The sequence below is a fragment of the Leucoraja erinacea genome, chromosome 3 (assembly GCF_028641065.1).
Source record: "Leucoraja erinacea ecotype New England chromosome 3, Leri_hhj_1, whole genome shotgun sequence".
In the NCBI taxonomy this organism is placed as follows: Eukaryota; Metazoa; Chordata; class Chondrichthyes; order Rajiformes; family Rajidae; genus Leucoraja; species Leucoraja erinaceus.
Genome location: NC_073379.1, coordinates 2,555,862 through 2,579,872, shown reverse-complemented (window position 1 = coordinate 2,579,872; position 24,011 = coordinate 2,555,862). Strand labels below are relative to the sequence as shown.

General features: G+C 44.5%; 1 protein-coding gene across 1 annotated transcript in view; it reads right to left on the bottom strand.

Annotated features, from left to right (window-relative positions):
* iqgap2 (IQ motif containing GTPase activating protein 2) overlaps window positions 1–24,011 on the bottom strand; it is a 320,956-nt gene that overhangs the window by 18,884 nt on the left and 278,061 nt on the right. Inside the window, exons 31-32 of the mRNA XM_055631389.1 lie at window positions 16,919–17,021; window positions 15,992–16,133 (exon numbers count right to left, since the gene is read on the bottom strand). Of these exons, the coding sequence (XP_055487364.1) occupies window positions 15,992–16,133; window positions 16,919–17,021 (245 nt within the window). The remainder of the gene's footprint in view (window positions 1–15,991; window positions 16,134–16,918; window positions 17,022–24,011) is intronic.

Here is a 24,011-nt window from a genome sequence, read left to right as displayed (position 1 = left end):
CATTAATAACAGGAGTTGATATTAAAACATGTACAATTAAAGAAACAAAGTTCATGCACAACTTTATATTAAAAAAATCTCCAGGTACTGAAAGGTGAAACACAATATACTGAGGCTTTCAACCCTATGAAACCAATCATTCCTCATTTCCATGATAATTCACTGATCACACTCTAACTAGTAATAATACAGTGACTCTACGAATTAAGAAGCAGCATTGCTAAATGATAGCATGAAGCCATCACATAAACCAAAATATTAATTTCACTATTACTGAAATTAATATTTTGGTTTATGTGTTGTGCTCATGTTATCATTTAAAAAATGCTGCCATCTTAATTCCTGGAGTCATCATCTAATTTTCCAATGAATATCCAATATGTTTCAGAGAGTTTAAGACAGGAATATGGATATTCAGGCAATGTAAGAGGCTTTAAATATGCTCATAGATAAGCAGGCAATGGAGGGATATGGGTCACTTGCAGACAGAGAAGATTAGTTTAACTTGGCATCATGTTCGGCATGGACATTGTGGGCCGAAGGGCCTGTTCCTGTGCTTTACTGTTCTATGTCCTATGTGATGCAATCATAAACAATGAACCTATTAGCGAAAGAAAAGCTCATAAGTATTCCGATTTTAGGCTTGAAAACTCCTACCTCTACTACACAACTGTACAATGCACTTGAGTAAAGAACAGTAATAAAAGGTACAGAAACATAAAATAGTGTTGTGAAATACTGCAGCCAGTGAAACATGATGTACGTGAGGTGCTGCCTTAGAGGAACTCTGGTTACTCGCAGTGTTTGCTCAGTTACTCAGGTAGGAATCATCCACTTCTCATTACGAGGCAAGGGAAAACTACGCAGTTACAACATGGAGCATTTATAAACACTTCCGACTTGCTGCAGTCAATGACCTTTCACCAAACTTAATTTTTTCTGCTCACCAAAGCTATTTAAAACATTTTAAATAGACTTAAAATCAAACAAGTGAAAACGAATGTATTAAAATGCTTTTTAATGTTTAATGTTATCAATGACATAAAGCAACGTTGCATGAAAAATGGACACCCCCCCCCCACCCCCCCCCCCCCCCCCACACCTACTACTATATGCTGACAATCAATTTCACATGTTTTGAAAGAATAAACTACCAGCCTCCATGAGCTCCATTCATATCACCAGGGATCTGAACTTCTTCACCTTCTTCAGACCGAGAGTCAGAGGCAAAGACTGGATAGACTCGTTTGTACTCGCTAGAATTTAGAAGATTGAGGGGGGATCTTATAGAAATGTACAAAATTCTTAAGGGGTTGGACAGACTAGATGCAGGAAGATTGTTCTGGATGTTGGAGAAGTCCAGAACAAGGGGTCACAGTTTAAGGATAAGGGGGAAATCTTTTAGGACCAGATGAGAAAAACATTTTTCACCCAGAGAGTGGTGAATCTGTGGTATTCTCTGCCACAGAAGGTAGTTGAGGCCAGTTCATTGGCTATATGAAAGAGGGAGTTAGATGTGGCCCTTGTGGCTAAGGGGATCAGGGGGTATGGAAAGAAGGCAGGTTTGGGATACTGAGTTGGATGATCAGCCATGATCATATTGAATGGCGGTGCAGGCTCGAAGGGCCAAATGGCCTACTCCTGCACTTATTTTCTATGTTTCTATGTTTCAGAGAACAGAGGAGGCCAAACTCGCCACTTGTCCCTGACTTCTGCATTGCAAAAGGCAGACCCAGAAGTCAGAGATGAGCTGATCTGTGAGAAAGATATGACCACTAGTTTTCGTCAATATTACTGATATATACATGAATAGGCCCAAAACAAGTGGGCGGCATGGTGGCACAGTGGTCGAGTTGCTACCTTACAGCACCAGATACCCGGGTTCAATCCTGACTACGGGTGCAATCCTTCTCTCCAGAGTTGCTGCCGGTCCCGCTGAGTTACTCCAGCGTTTTGAGTCTATCTCCCCTTGCTCTGCGTGGATTTTCTCCAGGTGCTCTTGTTCCCTCCCACACTCCACAGACGTACAGGTTTGTAGGTTAATTGGCTTCAGTAAAATGATAAATTGTGTGCAGGATAGTAGTAGGGTGCGGGCATCGCAGGTCAACATGGACTCGGTGGGCCAAAGAGCCTGTTTCCACGCTGTATCTCTAACTAAACTAAACACTAAATTACTTGCCTGCACTTTTCAATCAAGGTTCAAAGTTGAATTCATATAACTGGGACCTTGCACCTTAGATCAGATATGAGGAGGCCTGAACCCTTGCTTCTCCTTCACTGCAAAACGCAGATCCAGAAGTCAAAGATCCATGAGCAGGATATGACCAGCAATTTTTGTTAATGTTACTGATAAATGAATATTTAGGCCCAACACCTCATGTCAATGAACTTTATACAGTAGAGAGCATGCTGGTTGCATCAGGGCCTGGATCAACAACTTGAATGCCCAGAAACAATGAAGATTACAGAGAGTGGTGGACACTCCCTGGTCCATCACAGTGGATACTGACCTCTCCACCTTCCATACAAGGGATCCATATAAGGCACCGACTCAAAATTGCAGCCAACATCATCAAATAGCCACATCACCCTGGCCACGTTCGTGCTTTGCTTCAACCATCAGGAGGAAGAAGATACAGAAACCCGAGAACAGGCAGGTCATGTTGCAGTTGTATAGACATTATTATTTGTTGAGACCGAATTTGGAAAATTGTGTTCAGTTCTGGGTACCATGTTATAGGAAAGATATTGTCAAGCTTGAAAGGGTTCAAAAAGGATTTACGAGGATGTTGCCAGGACTAGAGGGTGTGAGCTATAGGGAGAGGTTGAGTAGGCTGGGTCTCTATTCCATGGAGCGCAGGAGGATGAGGAGTGATCTTATAGAGGTGTACAAAATCATGAGAGGAATAGATCGGGTAGATGCACAGAGTCTTTCGCCCAGAGTAGGGGAATCAAGGACATAGGTTCAAGGGTAACTTTTTCATACAAAGGGTGTCAAAGAGTGTGTGGAACAAGCTGCCAGAGGAGGTAGTTGAGGCTGGGACTATCCCATCGTTTAAGAAACAATTAGATAGGTACATGGATAGGACAGGTTTGGAGGGATATGGATCAAGTGCAGTCAGGTGGGACTAGTGTAGCTGGGACATTGTTGGCTGGTGTGGGCAAGTTGGGCCGAAGGGCCTGTTTCCACACTGTATCACTCTATGACTCTGCGAATCTAACAGTGACCACTGGGTTCAAGAATAGCTCCCTCCCAGCAACCAATAGACTCTTGAACACAGCGCAACACTCATTTTTCTTTTAGAGACACAGCGTGGAAACAGGCACATTGGCCCACTTAGTCCATGCCAAGCAGTGATCCATGCACATTAACACTATCCTACACGCATTAGGGACAATTTACACTTACACCAAGCCAAATGACCTACAAACCTGTATGTCTTTGGAGTGTGGGAGGAAACCAAGATCTCGGAGAAAGCCCACGCAGGTCACGGAGAGAACATACAAACTCAGACAGCATCTGTAGTCGGGATCGAACCCGGGTCCCCGGCGCTGCAAGCACAGTGAGGCAGCAACTCTACCGCTGTGCCACCGTGCCGCAGCGGTAGAGTTGCATGGACTGTATGTGGTTACAGCAACAACCTGGGACTTGCCTGTTACATACAGAATAAACATTTGAACTTTGAACATGGTGCCAAAACAGGGTGCTTCCTGCATGTGGCTCAGTAGATTATTCCTGTACACTTGCTGATTAAGGATATGGTGATAGACTACTGGACTGATAGCAAGGAAAATAAATTTACGGTGTTAACAATTAACGTATGTGACAATAAAATCAGTTACACCAAGGACTTATTTTTTGGCTCTAGTATTAGGGTTATTAATTTACTAAAGCTTTTAAAATGATCTGGTTTCGATTTATTATTTCCATACGTACAGAGATACAAAGTTTTGTTTTGTATACTATCCAAAGATATCAGATGTACTGTATGTACATAAATGTAATTATGCCAAACCTAGCTAAAATAGATAGAGCAAAGGGGAAGATGCAGAATGCAAAACATACTTTTTAGCATTGGAGTGCATCAGATCCATAGAAATATTATCCATGTTATCTGTGTTAATTGCATTTACCGGTATGTCAATTGGTGCAAATAGGAATTTCATTGTTCCATTGTCAGTACATATGATAATTAAACACTGGATTCTTTTGTTAGCAACCGTTTATGAGAAATGTTGATGTCTTTTCTGTTTCTTTACACATTTCCTGTAAGGCTGTGTATACCAGCAGTTTTTGTTTTGTTTCTTTCCAAACATAACTTGTTTGAATTGATGATTGCTTTTGTTTCAAAAACCACTGAACATCACATACCAACAGTGTTACTGGCCCAGTGATGTATATGCACAGGAATGCTGTTTGTATCGTCAAGTCTTTTATTAATGACATAACATTTCCCCTTGGTCCTAAATATACTTTGCAGATTGTAGACTGATAGTAAAAGGCAGACAAAATGTAATTTCCCCGAAATCACTCTAGCTTTGCATTTGTCTGTCCACCTCAGCCGATTTCGAGGGATATGGGCTAAATGTGGGCAGGTGGGACTAGTCTAGATGGGGCCACCTTGGTTTGCATGGACAAGCTGGGCCGAAGGGCCTGTTTCTGAGCTGTCTGACTTTACGACTCTTTAAGAAAGGATAGGTTTAAAAGTGATGCCCTCATCCTGATTAAACTATGAAAAAAATCATTCTACATTATGATTTACAAAAATTAAACTAGATAAACTAAATCCCACTGAGGCAAGATGTTTAGTTACAAGAGCACAAATTCTGTTCCAAAACATTTACTACATCTCGTGTTTCATCCCATAACTTTGCTTAGCGATGTGTTTTTTGGAGCATGCTGTGAATTCTCTTGTAAAGTGGATGTTTCATGCACAAATTTGGCGGGTGTCCGTGGCATGGATTTATCTCGATGAGATTGTTGGCTAATTGATTTAAGAGACACAGACAGACGCACACGCACACACAGACGCACACGCACACATGCACAGACCCACACACACACACACTCACACACAGCTGGATTAACTCAGAGGGTCAGTGAGCACATGTGGAGGGAATAGACAAATGACTCCTTGGGTCGGAAATCTTCTTCAGTTTCAATTGGCTGATGCATTAAATACAAATGAGATGGAGATGGTGTATAAAATGCACTCTTTACTAAATATTACGGCTCCGTTAGGCAGGCCAGCTTCTATAAGGCAGAACTGTACAGTATAGGAACAGTGTCTGTACCGAACATAATGCCAAGTTTAACTAACATTCTCTCCCCGCAAGTGATCCATGCGATTTTATTTCTTGCATGTTCGTGTGCCTGTCTGGGATAGTTTCTTCCCGACTGTTATCAGGCAACCGAACCATCCTACCAGAGAGTAGTCCTGAGCTACTATCGACCTCATTGGAGACCCTGGGATTAATTTTGATCAGACTACCTTACACTTTTTTTTTTCTGTGTGTAAGTTAACATGTTAGTCTGTGTCCAAGATGGCTGTCCGAAGGGAGAGTGGACGCTGGCGCGCTTTAGCTGCCGCTGCTCTCTCTTCACATTGTGTTTTTTAATTTTTTTGTCTTTGGAGCGATTTCTGTCTTTAATTTGTGTATTGGTGATGTCATTATCATTTATTTTACTCCGACTATATGTTTTTTTCTCTTCTGTTAATTTCTGTAAGGTGTCCTTGAGACTTTGAAAGGCGCCCGAAAATAAAATTTGTTATTATTAACAATTGACGACAGATGGCACAATGGGCTAAGTGTTCGGCTGGCGACCGGAAGGTAGCCGGTTCGAATCCCGCTTGGAGTGCATACTGTCGTTGTGTCCTTGAGGCAAGACACTTCACCCACCTTTGCCTGTGTGTAATGTAATGTAATTATGTGAAGCACTTTGGGGTCAATGCAAGTTGACTGAAAATGTGCTATATAAATAAGATTATTATTATAGATTATTATTATTATTATTATTTATTATTATTATTATTATTACACTAAACGTTATTCATATTATCCCCATTATCATGTATCTGTACACCGTGGACGGCTCGATTGTAATCACGCAGGGTGGGGAGGATAAGGGTGAGAGGAATCAAGAGCTGGCTCGGGGGCACAGAGAGATTGCGGGAAAGAAGAATGGTGTGGCGTGTTTGTCTGTCCACTTCAGCTGGTACTGTCCATGCTCTTTGATATGCTTCCTTCGCACATATGCAGGGCATGGAGGGATGTGGATCAAGTGCAGGTAGAGGAGATTAGTGGGTCTTAGTGCCTGCTCCGTTACTGCATTGCTCAAGAATGTCAAGGGTGTTTAATTGTGACAAGAACTGAAACGGAACAGTGACATTCTTACTTGCAGCACCACGACAGGTTTGTAAACACAGTATTCCATAGACAACATCACAAAATAAACAATAAAAAGGTCAATATATGGAAAAAGCCCAATATTGTGCAAAACAAAGCAAACGGAAGTCCCTCATGCAACCAAGACAGTTTGCAGTCTGGTTGGAGTTTGTAGTATTGAACAGCCTGATAGTCTTTGGGGATATGTTGTTCCTGAACATGGAGGTCATGGTTTTCGGGCTCTTATGCCTTCTTCCTGATTCCCCTTCTTCTAACCCTATCGCTAACAAGAGAGTGGCCATGTTGTTGTGGGTCCTTGATGTTGCCAGGTGTCTTTTTGAAGCAGCATCTCCTCGAGATTCCTTCAATGGTGGGGAGATCAGTACCCGTGATAATCTCCTTCGTTCATGGGCGTTCGAGTTGCCGAACCAGGCCACGATGCAATCAGTCAACATGTTCTCCATGCACACCTGTGGAAGTTCAAGAGTGCATTCATCGACATACCAAACCTCGTCAATAGTCTCAGGAAGTAGAGAGATTGATGTGCTTTCCCAATGATTGCAGCAATGTGCTGGGTCCAATGCAGATCTTCGGTGACATGCGCCCCCTGAAACACTCCACCACCGACCTGTTGATGAAGACTAGTTTGTAGATCTTCATCCTTCCTCTTCTAAAGTCAACAACCATCTCCCTGGTTCCACTGACGCTGAGAACAAGGTTGTTGCTGTGCCACCGTTAAATCAGACCATCTATCTCCCTCTTATACTCAGCATTACCCCAAGTTCGTCCATCAATGGTGCTGGTCATTGCCGCATTTAAAGATGGTGTTGGTACTGTGTCCAGCTCCACAGTGTTGTGTGTGGAGTGAGTAGAGCAGGGGGCTGAGCACACAGCTCCTGTGCTGATGGTTGTCGAGAAGGAAGTTGCCAATTCGTACGGATTGTGTTCTGTTGATGAGGAAGTCAAGGATCCAGTTGCAAGGAGATGTGCAGATACCCAGTGCCCTGGTCTCAACAAGTTTGAAGGGGATGATGGTGTTGAACGCCGAGCCTGAGCCTGTGAGCAACGGCCTGACGTATGTGTTTTAATTGCACAAGTGGTCCAGTGCAGAGTGGAGAGCCAGCAAGATTGCATCCCCCCGTTGATCTATTGTGGTGGCAGACAAATTGTGGAGGGTCCAGGTTCTGGCGAAGGTACGAGTTGATATGCGCCATAATCAAAGCATTTGTGCAGGAAAGAACTGCAGATGCTGGTTCTCTCAAAGCTTTTCATCACCACAGACATTTGTGCCATCAGGCAGTAGTCACTGAGGCATGTCACCTTACCTTCGATAGGAACCTGTATTAATTAAGCACTTTTAAGGCACAAGGAACCTCAGTAACGAGAGGTTGAAGATGTCCACAAAAACTCCAGCCAGTGGATGCACGCAGGTTTTGAGAATGCAACCAGATCCAAACGCTTTCCAATGAAACGTCCTCCTGAAGGATCTTCTGACGTTGGCCTCAGTGACTGAGATTGCACTATGTTCTATGAACGCACAGCGTGGAAACTCAGATACATATAGCTATAATGGATAGGGTCTGCAACTCTCTCCAAGGATGATTTGAATGCTTGTGAGAGGATTAATGGGCGGGTAGTACAGGAGAATGGAGTTGTGCATTCTGGGGTGATTGCTGGGTAAATCCCATCAGCTATGAAACTCCAGTCAGTGCAGGAGTGGAATGGGTAAAACCAAGGGGAAAAGATGGCTGGCTACCTTGTTGTTGGAAGAGATGAACCTTTATGGCCCATAGTCTCCCCGTCAGTCTACTTTGTTCAACATTTCATTTTCCCTCTTTGGACAAAGCTCCTGGCAATTCACCAAAGCTTGGAGACCAAGCCAATTTAACTCTAATGTAATCAAAACCATACATGAATAATGCAGTGTGTAGCAGGCAACAGATAGGAGACATTCTCTCCTCAACACATGAGAAGGCTCATTCAGAGGAACAGCACTTCATATTTCGCTTGGGCAGCTTCCAAAGCTTGGTCGCTGCCTCAAAAAGGCTGGCAGTATCATCAAGGACCCACACCATCCTGGCCACACACTCATCTCCCTGCTACCTTCAGGTAGAAGGTACAGGAGCCTGAAGACTGCAATGACCAGGTTCAGGAATAGCTGCTTCCCCACAGCCATCAGGCTATTAAACCTGGCTCGGGCAAAACTCTGATTATTATGAACCCATTTTCTGTTATTTGCACTTTATCAGTTTATTTATTCATGTGTGTATATATTTATATTATGGTATATGGACACACTTATCTGTTTGGTAGTAAATGCCTACTATGTTCTGTGTGCTGAAGCAAAGCAAGAATTTCATTGTCCTATACAGGGACACATGACAATAAACTCACTTGAACTTGAACTTACAACCCAGCGGTATGAACATTGATGTCTCCAATTTCAAGTAATCTCTGCATTCCCTCTCTCTCCGCCCCTCCCCCAACCCCAGCCACCCTGCTAGTTCCACTGTCCGCATCCTCATATTCCTTTGAAATCACCTCTTCCACAGCCAACAATGGACCATTGTGGGCTCCAGCTTCGTCATCAGTGCCGTCTCTGATTTGTTCTGAACATTGTTATGCCTCTAGTTTCACCCCCCCCCCATGACTCTCAGTCTCGGCCCAAAATGTTACCCATTCCTTTTCTCCAGAGATGTTGCTTGCCCGCTGATTTACTCCAGCATTTGGTGTCTACCATAAGTCAGCTACTTCACTTGGAGCAACCGCCGTAACATATTTAAGTAGATGAGAACGGCGGCATGGTGGCACAACAGTAGAGTTGCTGCCTTACAGCGCCATTGTCTCGGGTTCGATCCCGACTACAGCTGCTGTCTTTACAGAGTTTGTACGTTCTCCCTGTGGGTTTTCTCCGAGATCTTTAGTTTCCTCCCACACTCCAAAGATGTACAGGTATGTAGGTTAATTGGCTTGGTGTATGCGTAAATTGTCCCTAGTGTGTGTAGGATGGTGTTAATGTGCAGGGATCACTGGTCGGTCCGGACTCGGTGGGACAAAGGGCCTGTTCCCACCCTGTATCTCTAAACTAAACTAAACTAAAACTGTATTAAACCCCACAGCTGGGAGGCATCAATGCTATCATGGCACAGCATGTTGGACAAAGACTCTCTGCTCTGTGAAGCTAGGTCATATTGACATGTATAAATCAGTATGACCACTGAGGGACATGTATGCCAGAGACAGGAACTGATCAGAACCAATTTTCAGTGTCTGTACTCAGAAACTGCTTTGTCTGCCTGTGAAGTAAAATATTGAATGTGCTACAAAATGTGCTTAGCAAATAGTGAAAGGACTAGATAGAGTGGGTGTGGAGGGGATGTTTCCACTAGTGGGAGAGTTTAGGACCAGGGGCCATAGTCTAAGAATAAAAGGATGTTCCTTTAGGAAGGAGACGAGGAGGAATTTCTTTAGTCAGAGGGTGGCGAATCTGTGGAATTCATTGCCACAGAAGGCTGTGGCTGCCAAGTCAATGGATATTTGTAAGGCAAAGTTTGGTAGATTCTCGATTAGTACAGGTATCAAGGGTTATGGGGAGAAGGCAGGAGAATGGGGTTGAGAGGGAAAGATAGATCACAGGGTAAGATAGAGTAGACTTGATGGGCCGAGTGGCCGAATTCTGTTCCCATCACATGAATTTATGAAAATAATTGTCATCAGGGGAACTGAAAAACAATATTTACATTGCAGTCCATAAGAAAAATAATGTCATGAGCTTTATCAAAATGGTAGAGACCAATTTGCCATGTGTTTAGTCATTTTAACCTGAGCTAAACCAGTTCGATAGTGTATTTGGTGACAGGCCAAAATGTCCTCATACTGGCACTAATATACTTTATAATGCAAACCGACCAATATCACGCACAATCTGTTTTCTCCCACTGAAATTTGGGATTTGGCAACACCCATTGACAAAAGCCTCCACAAACCCGGGAGACTTTGGGCGGCACGGCGGTAGAGTTGCTGCCTTACAGTGCATATAGCCCTGGAGACACTGGTTTGATCCTTACTACGGGTGCTGTCTGTACGGAGTTTCTCTGTTCTTCCCGTGACTGCGTGGGTTTTCACCGAGACCTTTGGTTTCCTCCCACACTCCAAAGACGTACGGGTTTGTAGGTAAATTGGCTTGGTGTGTGTAAATTGTCCCTAGTGTGTGTGTGTGTGTGTGTGTGTGTGTGTGTGTGTGTGTGTGTGTGTGTGTGTGTGTGTGTGTGTGTGTGTGTGTGTAGGATAGTGTTAATGTGCAGGGATCGCTGGTCAGCATGGACTCAGTGGGAAGAAGAGCCTGTTTCTGCACTGTATCTCTAAACTAAACTAAACCCTGTAAAAAAGAATGTACTGTTTAGTGTGAGACCACAGGCTGAGCTGGTGTTGACCATATATTCTCACTTTGCACTTAGTCACTTCAGGCTGAGATACTGATAATCTGTCAGTTGGATGTAAAAGACACATGGCATGGGTTCAAAGAAGAGCAGAGCAGCTAATGTTGTGGTCTTGGCCAATGATTATCTTTCAACTATGACACAGTTTCACCATAACAGCGACCACACTTTAGAACACTATTGTGCAGCTGCAAAGTCATAAGGTAAATCCAACTGAAATCGTTTAACAATAGAACATTTGCTTGCAGGCTGGGCACAGCCACACACAGTTAAGATGGCCAGTAATGTCAGAGGGTGGTGAATCTGTGGAATTCATTGCCACAGAAGGCTGTGGAGGGAAAAGTCAATCGATATTTTTAAGATGGAGATCGACAGATTCTTGATTAGTATGGGTGTCAGAGGTTATGGGGGCAAGAGAATACAGTTGCGATGGAGAGATACATCAGCCATGATTGAGTGGCAGTTCAAGTTCAAGAGACTTTATTGTCATGTGTCCCTGATAGGACAATGGAATTCTTGCTTTCCTTCAGCACACAGAACATAGTAGGCATTGACTGCAAAGCAGATAAGTGTGTCCGTATACCATTATATAAATATATACACACATGAATAAATAAACTGATAAAGTGCAAATAACAGATAATGGGCTATTAATGTTCAGAGTTTTGTCCGAGCCAAGGTTAATAGCCTGATGGCTGTGGGGAAGTAGCTATTCCTGACCCTGGTCATTGCAGTCTTCAGGCTCCTGTACCATTTACCTGAAGGTTGCAGGGAGATGAGTCTGTGGTGTGGGTCTTTGATGATACTGCCAGCCTTTTTGAGGCAGCGACTGCGATAAATCCCCTCGATGGAAGGAAGGTCAGAGCCGATGATGGACTGGGCAGTGTTTACTACTTTTTGTGGTGTTTTCCTCTCCAGGGCGCTCAAGTTGCCGAACCAAGCCACGATGCAACCGGTCAGTATGCTCTCGACTGTGCACCTGTAGAAGTTAGAGAGAGTCCTCCTTGACAAACCGACTCTCCGTAATCTTCTCAGGAAGTAGAGGCGCTGATGTGCTTTCTTAATAATAGCATCAGTGTGCTGGGACCAGGAAAGATCTTCAGAGATGTGCACGCCCATGAATTTGAAGCTCTTGACCCTTTCAACCATTGACCCATTGATATAAATGAGACTGTGGGTCCCCATCCCATGAGGGCCAGGTTATTGTGCTAGTACCATATGGACAGTCGCTCGATCTCTCTTCTATACTCGGACTCATCCCCATCAGTGATACGTCCCACAACAGTGGTGTTGTCAGCGAACTTGATGGAGTTCGCACTATGACCGGCTACGCAGTCATGAGTATAGAATGAGAACCGGATGGGCCGAATGGCCTTATTCTGCTCCTAAAACTTATGAACATGAATGCCTAGACTCTGTTTAATTGCTCTTCAGCAATTTTTGTTTTATTTGGTTGTCTAATTGTATTGTGGGGTGGGAGATTACAACCTTCACGTGGTCCACCCCGTTTCGACTAATGCAATCAACCCGATGTGCGCAAACAAGATCAAATAGAACAAGTTGGCCTACAACTTTAGGCTGTGCATGCCTTACGCAAGAACAAGATTGTACTTATATATTTTTGTCGTTATTACATTCAACGTTGCCGTAAAGCTGCAGGAAGTAAGATTTTCATTGTTCCAGTTCTTATCCGGTCTTTGTAACAAAGAAACATTCCAGATCTCTTGAATATTAATATTCAGAACCAACTAGAATTTCTTGTTAGAAAAATGCACGGTCGTTTCTGCGGCTGCTTCTAGAATGGTTGTCAGTCAGCACATAAAGAGTCATAGAGTGATCCAGCGCGGAAACAGGCTCTTCGGCCCACCTTGCACACAACGGCCAACATGTCCCACCTGCCTGCAATCGGTCCATATATCTCCAAACCTGTCCTATCCATGTACAAGTCTAACTGTTTCTTAAATGTTGGGATAGTCCCAGCCTCAACTACCTCCTCTGGCAGCTTGTTCCATACACCTACCACCCTTTGTGTGAAAAAGTTACTCTTCAGATTCCTATTAAATCTTTCCCCCTTCACCTTAAACCTATGCCCGCTTGCCCTTGAATCACCTACTCTGGACTAGAGATTGTTGCATCTACCCGATCTATTCCTCTCATGATTTTGTATATGTTTTTATATTCACGATCCTGATCTTATAATGTAGGAGTCTCCATTTCCCAGGCTGCAGATTCATATGAAAGCCTCTTGCTGTGTCAAGAATCCTAGACATCTCCCTGCTATAATGACTCATGCAGTTACCTGAGGTCATTTCTGGAATAAACAAAGTCAGCCTCACTTGTTTCAGAGCAATGGGTTGGTCAAACATGTCACAGGGACAACGTGCTTGACAGGAACACATACCCTGAAAATCCAGGAACCAGACACAATGATGCAATGCAATAGACAATAGACAATACACAATAGGTGCAGGAGTAGGCCATTTGGCCCTTCGAGCCAGCACTGCCATTCACTGTGATCATGGCTGATCATCCACAATCAGTACCCAGTTCCTGCCTTCTCCCCATATCCCTTGACTCCGCTATCTTTAAGAGCTGTATCTAACTCTTGGTTCTTGGTTTCTTGGTCCACCAAAATATTCCAAATGGAATTTAAACTGGAGGCGGTGGAGGGAGGACTTAAGCCAGAAAGTGTAATTGGGAAGAAAGAGCTACTTTAAATTTAGTTGCATCTGTTTGGGTAACTATAGTAGGGTGGAGATTATTCCATGCTTTAATTGTGCGGGGGAAGAACGAATTGCTGTACACATCTGTCTTTGTAACTCTCTTGAAAGCATACAGAGAATCGGCCTCCACTGCCATCTGAGGCAGAGAATTCCACAGACTCACAACTCTCTGGGTGAAAAAGTTTTTCCTCAGGTTCTACAACAAAAGGTCATGCTGCCCTCACACAGATCTAAATGGCTTACCCCTTATTCTTGAACTGTACTTCCAACTGTAGCCCCTGGTTCTGGACTCCCCCAACATCAGGGACATGTTTCCTGCCTCTAGCGTGCCCAATCTCTTCATAATCTTATATGTTTCAATAAGGTGCCCTCTCATCCTTCTAAATTCCAGAGTATACAAGCCCAGCTGCTCCATTCTCTCAGCATATGACAGTCCTGCCATCCCGGGAATTAACCTTGTGATCCTACGCTGCACTCCCTCAATAGCAAGAATGTCCTTCCTCAAATTAGGGGACAAAAACTGCACACAATACTCCAGGTGTGGTCTCACTAGGGCTCTGTACAACTGCAGAAGGACCTATTTGCTCCCAACAACTGCAGAAGATGAGATACTGGCAGAGTTACTGCCTTAAACGGCATCTGCGACCCTTCAGGCAGAGAGTGGAAATGAAAATGATGATAAAACTAAGCAGTTTTTGAGTCATTTTGGAATGCTGGCATTCTGCAATGTTCAGTGACTGGAAGTGGCTGACAAGTTCTGCATATGAGCTGTTAAAAGTCTGCTTTGCTGAGAAATATTCTGTGTTCTGAGCAAGTGTAAGGTGTTGCAATTGGAAGGTTGATTGTAGACAATAGACAATAGGTGCAGGAGAAGGCCATTCAGCCCTTCGAGCCAGCACCGCCCTTCACAGTGATCATGGCTGATCATCCACAATCCCGTTCCTGCCTTCTCCCCATATCCCTTGACTTCACTATCTTTAAAAGCTCCATCTAACTCTCTCTTCAAAGCATCCAGAGAATTGGCCTCCACCCACCACCCTTTGTGTAAAATAAAATTACCCCTCAGGTTCCTATTAAATCTTTCCTCCTTCACCTTAAACCTACGTCCTCTCCACTACTCTGTGGATTGTCACCTTGTCGTGGTAGAGAAGCGTGTGTGGGCCTGAGATCCTGAGAGCGATGCCATCTGGAGCTATGCTCCTGGAAGGGCCACCCATGGCGGTAAGGTCGAGGGGGAGGACCCTGACAAAGAGTAATCCAACCAAGACCTCAACGGTGGAACAGGCGGAGGATGATGGCAGACCTTAGTGGGGCATCACAACGGCGGGGAAAGCGGATGAAGGCTGCAGCAGAAAAGGTCATCTTAGATTCCATGCCACTGGATCCTGCCTCAGATCTGTCGAGAACTGTCTGATGGCTGTCTGGGCACCAGTCTCCCCACGTTAAACAAAGTCACGCACAGGCATCCAAAAAGGCCAGTCATACTCGTTTCGAGTGACCGTCGATGATGATGTCCTCTCCAACTCTGCAAAGCTATTTAAAGGCTCAATTCAGGAGAATGATGGAATTTTCTCCTCTTGGTTGGATGAGCATGGCTTCAACGATACCTGTGAAGTTCGACACCACACAGGATAGAGCAGCCCACATGATCAGCACCCCCTTCACGTTCACTTACTCCATCACTGGTGTGCACCACACACTGTATCAACAGATTGTACCTTCTACAAAATGCACCACAGGGGAGGTAGAATGGTGCAGCTGGCAACGCTGTCGCCTCACAGTGCCATACACCCGGGATCGATCTAGACCTCTAGATGCTGTCCGTGTGGAGTTTGCACGTTCTCCCTGCGACAGCCAAGGATTCCGCCAACTGCTCCGGTTTCGTCCCACATCCCACAAGACGTACGGATTTGGATGTTAATTGGCAGGTGTCGAGGGATAACTGGTGTCAACCGGTGATCAATGGTCAGCATGGACTCGGTGGGCCGAAAGGCCTGTTTTCATGCAGTATCTCTAAACTAAACAACTCACCCAAGACTCCTTAGATAACATCTTCCAAACCTACAACCTCTACCAAGGTCAATGACACCAAAAGCATGGGACCACCACCATCAACTGCAAGTTTCACTCCAGGCCTCTCACCATCCAGATTTTTTTCACCGAATTTCAAAATCCGGATTGTCCCCCACCTTTCAAAACATAAAGGGAACACGCACCCCCCCCTGCCCCCCACCCGTCCCACCTCCCTCCCATCCCCACCAGGATTTCCGCCCATGGCACCAACGAAAGATGGGACTAAGTACAAACGGCAAGATGAGGAAGAACATTGGTAAGGATGTTGTATTTGGAAGGACAATTAATTCTGCTGCCAGTGATAGAGAGAGTGGCAGAGGTTAGACTGCAAAAGCCAAAAAGAGTGGGTTATTCCTGGAGAGAACTTACTTTATCATCAAACTCTTCATATCCGTGTCATCCCCCTCTCGCAACTCAACCTTGCTGGTCAGGGCGAGCGAGACCTCCGTCTTGGCAAGTTGGGAAAGTACATTTTCTTTGTTGGGGTCATTTGGGTCTACAGCACCTTCCCCTGGCAGGAGAGAAATTGCACTTGGTTTAATTATAGAAGCTGCTGCACTCTGGATTTTCAGCATATTTAGACTGTTCCCATGGCTATGTAATGGAAACAAACACAAATCAGGCATCTAGACATACTACGTAAGAAAATGGGATCAGGATCTCACGCCTATCCCTTCAGTCGACATCAAAGCACTGCTCTTCATATACAGTGTTATTTACACTATTATTGTTTGTTTTTATGCGTGTGTGTATATACATAGACAAATATACACACACACACATATATATATAAATATATATATATTCATATACACACAGATGTATATGCACACATGCATGTATGCACACACGCATACATATTCATATTAAACGTTGTCTATAAGCAGAATAGATTTCATTGCCTTCATGCATCAATTAAATAGAAAAACACGCACTGTGAATTACAGGTCAATCTCTGTACCTGCGTTCATTTCTAATACTCTTTCAATTTTTGCAAAGCATTACTTTATTCATCCTAGATGAGTTTAGTTCTTAGCATAAAACTGTGAGACTGCGCACTGGTACACTGTACTAGCACCTCTACTATGAAATGCAAGTGAATGAATTAGAACATTCATTTGTTTAGACTTAGTGTTCACTTACTATATTATAAGTTAAAGTGTTCCCAACATTGGAAAAATAAATAAATAAATGTAATTCAATGTGTAATTTATATGTGTACTGGCATCTTTTTGGTCTACAAAAATAAGCACTGGCATAAAATAATATTCTGTAGTCAGTTCTTGAATTACTCACCAATCAAAGTTTCAACGTCAGGTACACTTCCTAATCCTTCCAGGAGCTCATGCAATAGGTCATTATGATCGGGTGAAATAGCCTCCTGATGTTCCAACAGCAACTGTTGTAAGGAAATGAATTAGAATGGATCACTAATGTGTCTCAAGTTTAACCCATCCATGTGTGTTCATTGGCTTGAAAATAACCTTTGAGACCTTTGAACCATCTTGAATCTTGCACTAAAAAAATATACGTAACTACGTAAGCATGGCCTCCCCACTACAACTACGTAAAGCAGGCCTCCCCACTACACACCTACGGACTTTTTATAGGGGGACTGTCGAGAGCACATTGACCTACGGCATCACTTCCTGGTTCGGGAGCTGCAAGGCGTACGAACGGCACCAACTAGACAGGATAGTGAAGACCGCCAGCAGGATTATTGGTGCTCCACTCCCCTTCCTGCTGGACATATACAGGAAGAGATGTATCAGCAGAGCCATCTCCATCATCAAAGACCCCTACCACCCATCGCATCACATATTCTCCATCCTGCCATCTGGGAAGAGGTACAGGAGCATTAGCTGCAAAACCAGCAGGATGCTCCTCAGCTTCTTCCCACAGGCTATAAGACTGCTAAATGGACTCTGCCCCCTGCCAAGTATCGCGCACAAACCCCCAACCTGGACACACTGCAGCAGAGCCACTGTTGTGCCGCTGCCGGTCGGAACGCCTGTTGAATGTTTAGTAGAGTGTTAAATTTGATCATGATACATGTATTTTTTATTTCTATTTATTTTTCATGCACACTGAATGGACACTGGTTGAGCAACGTTTTTTTGTTTCCTCTGGGTATGCGAATACTCAGGAAATGACAATAAAGATATACAATACAATACAATATACCCGTTATCCTGAATCAGTGCACTGTGGTCGGCTTGATTGGATTCAAGTATAGTCTTCTCGTTGACTGGATAGCACGAAACAAAAAAGCTTTTCACTCTACCTTGGTACATGGATAGGACAGGCTTGGAGGGATATGGACCAAGAGCAGGCAAGTGGGACTAGTGTAGCTGAGACATTGTTGACCGGTGTGGGCAAGTTTGGCTAAAGGGCCTGTTTCCACACTGTATCACTCGATGTGACAATAATAAACTTGTCACTTAAAAATCTAACGCCCTCAATATCAAAGTGCAGGCTCAGTTACTGATAGTGAAATAATCAATTCAAACAATTATTCAAAAATCACCAATGTTGGTAAAGTTTGGTTCACTGTGTGCATTGTTCTCAGAGAGTGTACACCTTCTGTGTAAATGTTAGTTAGGATTTTTCGAGTTCCCCTTTACCTCTGTCTATCTATGTCACTCGCAGAAGAGTGGAGTGAGGCCATCAATATCCTTCGTCAAGTGATGCTGATGGCTGCAGGAGTTGCCAAATGAAATTTGATCCCATTTCCAAGCTGCTGAAAATGTCACCACAAATGCCAGCCTTTTAGACCAATTGGTCCAAATACCATCCTCTAACTCTTAACACATCCTCCCATTTCATTCCTCGGATCTCCGCCTACTCTTTAAACTAGCAAAATCCAATTTTGAGACAGGCTAATTATGTTTTCCTGAGCATGACATTTGTTACATTACTATCATATACGCGGCCTGAACTTCCAATCATCCCCACAAAAGTGGCAATGACTGAATTCCCATCTCACTCCTTGTTCATTTTAAACACCCCTGAAAAAGTGTCCCAACCTGAAACTCGTTCTTGTTTTGACCAGCATCTGCAGTTCTTCGTTTCACACACCTTTCCTTCTTATCTTTTGCTCAACCATCTGTCCTGTCCCCTCGCCTATGTTCACCCAGTACCTGCCAGGCTTTGTCCTGCCCCTCCTCTATTCATAGAAACATAGAACATAGAAACATAGAAATTAGGTGCAGGAGTAGGCCATTCGGCCCTTCGAGCCTGCACCGCCATTCAATATGATCATGGCTGATCATCCAACTCAGTATCCCGTACCTGTCTTCTCTCTCCATCCCCTCTGATCCCCTTGGCCACAAGGGCCACATCTAACTCCCTCTTAAATATAGCCAATGAACTGGCCTCAACTACCCTCTGTGGCAGAGAGTTCCAGAGATTCACCACTCTCTGTGTGAAAAAAGTTCTCCTCATCTCGGTTTTTAAGGATTTCCCCCTTATCCTTAAGCTGTGACGCCCTTGTCCTGGACTTCCCTAACATCGGGAACAATCTTCCTGCATCTAGCCTGTCCAATCCCTTAAGAATTTTGTACGTTTCTATAAGATCCCCTCTCAATCTCCTAATTCCAGCTTTCATGTTCTACAGAGGTGCTGGCTGACCAGCATATTGTCTCTTATTTTTTAAACCAGCATCTGCAGGTCCTTGTTTTTTTCTTCATTCCATTATTGGTTAAAAAAAAAGGCAAAGACAGCAATGCCCTCAAGCTTCAGTCTAGATACCAGGAATACTCTGAAATCTAGGCAGATGTCAGAGCTCCGTTCGGGCACATATTTGGTGATTTATGGAAAATAAAATCTCTCTCCAAACAAATATTTAGGTCTCTGCAGTAGAGCAAGGGAGAAGTTACCACGACAGCTGTATTTTGATTACTTTTCGGAGAAAACTGAAAGACAGTCAAATGTTTGATGCAAACAATCCGCAGAAAGCGAGTATAAACCGAATGAGTCATAGTCATAATGCGTGGAGACAGACCCAACTTGCCCACACCAGCCAACATGTCCCATCTACGCTAGTCTCACCTGCCGGCATTTGCTCCATATCTCATAACCTGTTCTATCCATGCATGCATCTAAATGTTTCTTAAACCTGGCGATAGTACCTACCTCAACTAACTCCTCCGGCAGCTTGTTACATACACCCACCACCCCTTGCGTGAAAAAGCTACCCAGTTATTTAATAAATGGACTATCTCTATTGAGACTTTACTGGACTTTGTCTTGCACTAAACATTATTCCCTATATCTGATCTGTACACTGTGGACGGCTCGAATGTACTCAAATATTGTCTTTGAGCTGTCTGGTTAGTGCACACCAGTAAAACTCTTCACTGTACAAGTAACAATAATCAAACTAAACTAAAATGGCAACAAAAAAAAAAAGTCCACAATTTATGTTATAGAACAGGCAATCTGACGGATTGAAGTTCGACACAAAATGCTGGAGTAACTCAACGGGACGAGTAACTCGAGGGGGGGGGGGGGGGGGGGGGGGGGGGTGGGGGTAGATGGGGAGGGGAGCACAGGGGATGTCAGTGAGTATTGAATAGAGGCAAGAATGGGGATCAGCGGGTCAGGCAGCACCTCTGGAGAAAAGGAATAAGTGACGTGAAAAGAGGGGTCCCAGGATAAGGGGGGTGGAGGTGGGGGCGTACAAGAGAGAGTGAGAGGGGGGGGGGAGTGAGGGACCGGCAGGGGGAGGAGGGGGAGGGTGGCGTGGACCCTGGTGTCGGATCACGCCAGGATGGATTGAAGATAGACACAAAATGCTGGAGTAACGCAACGGGACAGGCAGCATCTCTGGATAGAAGGAAGGGGTAACGTTTCTGGTCGAGGTTCTTCTTCAGATTGGATTACTGTGCCACCACAAACAAGATGAGAAGCTGTGGTGAATAAGCTGTGATGTTGCGTCACATTTTACTGGAGACAAGAGCAGCCACGGAGATCAAACTAAATGCCTCAGTTAATTTAACAGATCACGGAGTGTCATGAAAATTAAACGCTGCAGGGGAGTAATTGTGTGATTGATGCTGGGATTGAAACAAAATCCTGCTGTTGGGTCATTAAAAGCACCAGCAACCTGTCACTAAACATTGAGGATGCCTGGGCTATACGCACTACACCAACCATTCCCTCTCAATCGGCATTAGACTAATTGTTAAGTAAGCAGGCCAAATGAAAAAATAATAACTGTAGTAACTTCCTCCTCAAACATTACTTCACTCCCAAACATTTGATAGAATGAACTAACATTTTAAAGCTGTTTGCAGTGATCAAACCTGTTTGGAGTTCACATTCCTCCCTTTTCACCATGAATATATCCAAATATAGTTAAGAAAGCTGAAGTTTGCTTAGTATAAATGTCTCAATTAATTAAAATGTCACTGTTTACGATTCCGAGCCAGGCGGTGGAGCCAGTTTGGAAAGAAAACGCAACAAAGAAACAACGTTAGAAGAAGATTAGGTAAAATTGTGAGGGGAGAGCGTGGGGGATTTCAGTGGCGATCAGTACGGGTACGGGGGATCATGCAGGATGGGGGGGGGGGAAATCAGTACAGGATGGATGGGGGGACAGGACAGGATGGGGGGGGTCAGTGCAGGATCGATGGGGGTATCAGTACAGGATTAATGGGGAGATCAGTGCAGGTTGCGATGCTAGTTGCAGGTGGTTGCCGGAGGTTGCAGGTGGTTGCCGGAGGTTGCAGGTGGTTGCTGGAGGTTGTAGGTGGTTGCCGGAGGTTGCAGGTGGTTGCAGGAGGTTACAGGAGGTCGCTTGAGGTTTCAAGTGGTTGCTGGAGGTTGCAGGTGGTTGCCGGAGGTTGCAGGTGGTTGCCGGAGGTTGTAGGTGGTTGCAGGTGGTTGCCGGAGGTTGCAGGTGGTTGCCGGAGGTTGCAATCTCCGGCAACCACCTTCAACTAGCATCGCAACCGGCTTCGACTAAAGAATTACCGATTTTTAAAATGGCAACCTCTTTTTAGTCGCGGCCGGTTTTGAATTTTTTTGAAATAATCGCCGGAACAAAGAAGTTGTGGAAACCACTTTCGACCATTAGGGAGACTGACAAAAACCTCCAGGAACCGCACGGAAACCTTGGGTGGGGCGCAAAGTTCCAGTTCAGGTTTCCAAAGTGGGACAGGGGCATAAGGTTGTCGGGGTTACGGGGAGAAAGCAGGAAAATGGGGTTGAGAGGAAAAAATAGATCAGCCATGATTGAATGGCGGAGTAAACTTGATGGGCTGAATGGCCTAATTCTACTCCTGGAACATATGAACTTATGAAGCTAATTCAAACATTGTAATTGAACATTGGACACAACGCTGAACACCAAATTAGGTGCCTCTTAATATAGGCCTGCCAACTGTCAGGCTTCACGCACTAAATGTCTAGCAGTTTGGTATATGGTTAGAGAGAAGTCCCTCAAAACCAGATTAATTAAATACAGGCTTTCAATCTTCCCACAGGTGAATTAGGTCTTTCAACAACAATTATAAGGTTGAAGGAAAGTGACCCAATACATAAACACAGGAACACGAGGGCTTTCCTTGACAGACATGCAATTCCGAGCGGGATAGGGAAATAATGGGCAAACTGTGCTAAGCAAAAGTAACAAGAAAATCAGCATTACAGTACGTTAAAACAACATCATATAATATGATTAAACTTTATTTATCCCAGGAGGGAAATTGATCTGCCAACAATCATGAAACACAAAATACATGAAATTAAAGTGACAAGAATAAAGGATTGGAGATGTGCAAGGAGCTCATTGTAGACTTCAGGAAGTCCAGAGACGGCACGCACACCCCCATCCACATTAACGGGACGGAGGTGGAACGTGTTTCTAGCTTCAGGTTCCTGCGAGTCAACATCTCCGATGACCTCTCTTGGACCCACAATACCTCAACTCTGATCAAGAAGGCTCACCAGCGTCTCTTCTTCCTGAGGAGACTGAAGAAGGTCCATCTGTCTCCTCAGATCCTGGTGAACTTCTACCGCTGCACCATCGAGAGCATCCTTACCAACTGCATCACAGTATGGTATGGCAACTGCTCTGTCTCCGACCGGAAGGCATTGCAGAGGGCGGTGAAAATTGCCCAACGCATCACCGGTTCTTCGCTCCCCTCCATTGAGTCTGTCCAAAGTAAGCGTTGCCTGTGGAGGGCGCTCAGCATCGCCAAGGACTGCTCTCACCCCAACCATGGACTGTTTACCCTCCTACCATCCGGGAGGCGCTACAGGTCTCTCCGTTGCCGAACCAGCAGGTCCAGGAACAGCTTCTTCCCGGCGGCTGTCACTCTACTCAACAACGTACCTCGGTGACTGCCAATCACCACCCCCCCACCCCGGAACTTATTATTATTTATTCAAATCATTTGCTATGTCGCTCTTCCAGGGAGATGCTAAATGCATTTCGTTGTCTCTGTACTGTACTGACAATGACAATTAAAATTGAATCTGAATCTGACATGGTTGCTTGGAGAAATGAATGGGTGCTGTTGCAACATGGGAGCAGTTGGCGAACTATTAAAGACCAAGGAAGAGGTGTAGAGGCTTGGAAAGGCAAGCCTAGACAACAGGGATGAGATAGTTGAAAGGTTCAGCGAACAAATGTAAAAGATGTGTACACAAGACCGTACCAGTCTTGGGGCAGTCACGGTGGCGCAGCGGTAGAGTTGGTGCCTTACAGCGAATGCAGTGCCGGAGACCCGGGTTCGATCCCGACTACGGGTGCTGTCTGCACGGAGTTTGTACAATCTCCCCGTGTCCTGCGTGGGGTTTTGTCCGAGATCCTCTGTTTCCTCCCACATTCAAAAGACGTACAGGTTTGTAGGTTAATTGGCTTGGTAAATGTAAAAATTGTCCCGAGTGGGTGTTAATGTACGGGGATTGCTGGTCGGCTCCCGAAGGGCCTGTTTCCATGCTGTGTCTCTAAGCTGAACTAAACCAGATAGTGTGGGTGATTTTATGCTGGAATGTAGATGCAAAACAGATAAGGTAGCTGAAGATTGTTAAATCAGGCAGGCAGGCAGGCAGGCAGGGAGAGGATTTCACCATGGGTCAACTAGTTTGACTCACACGCAGAGCCTGCATGCTTCATTAAAATGCAGGTCATGTCCAGATGAGAGTTTTCAGATGGCAAAATAGATCTGGCAAAAACCTCCAACTTGCCATGTTGACATACACCATGAATCTTTCATGAAAATCACTTTAAAGTCTTAAAATTCTTAAACAGTACCTCTGGCATTCCTAACGGGAACTCAGTGATCTTTTTTGCGTACTGCTCTTTAGATAAAACAAGCATAACAATTACCTTCATTTGTCACGACAGCATTACTGTCGGATCAAATAAGGCTGATTCACT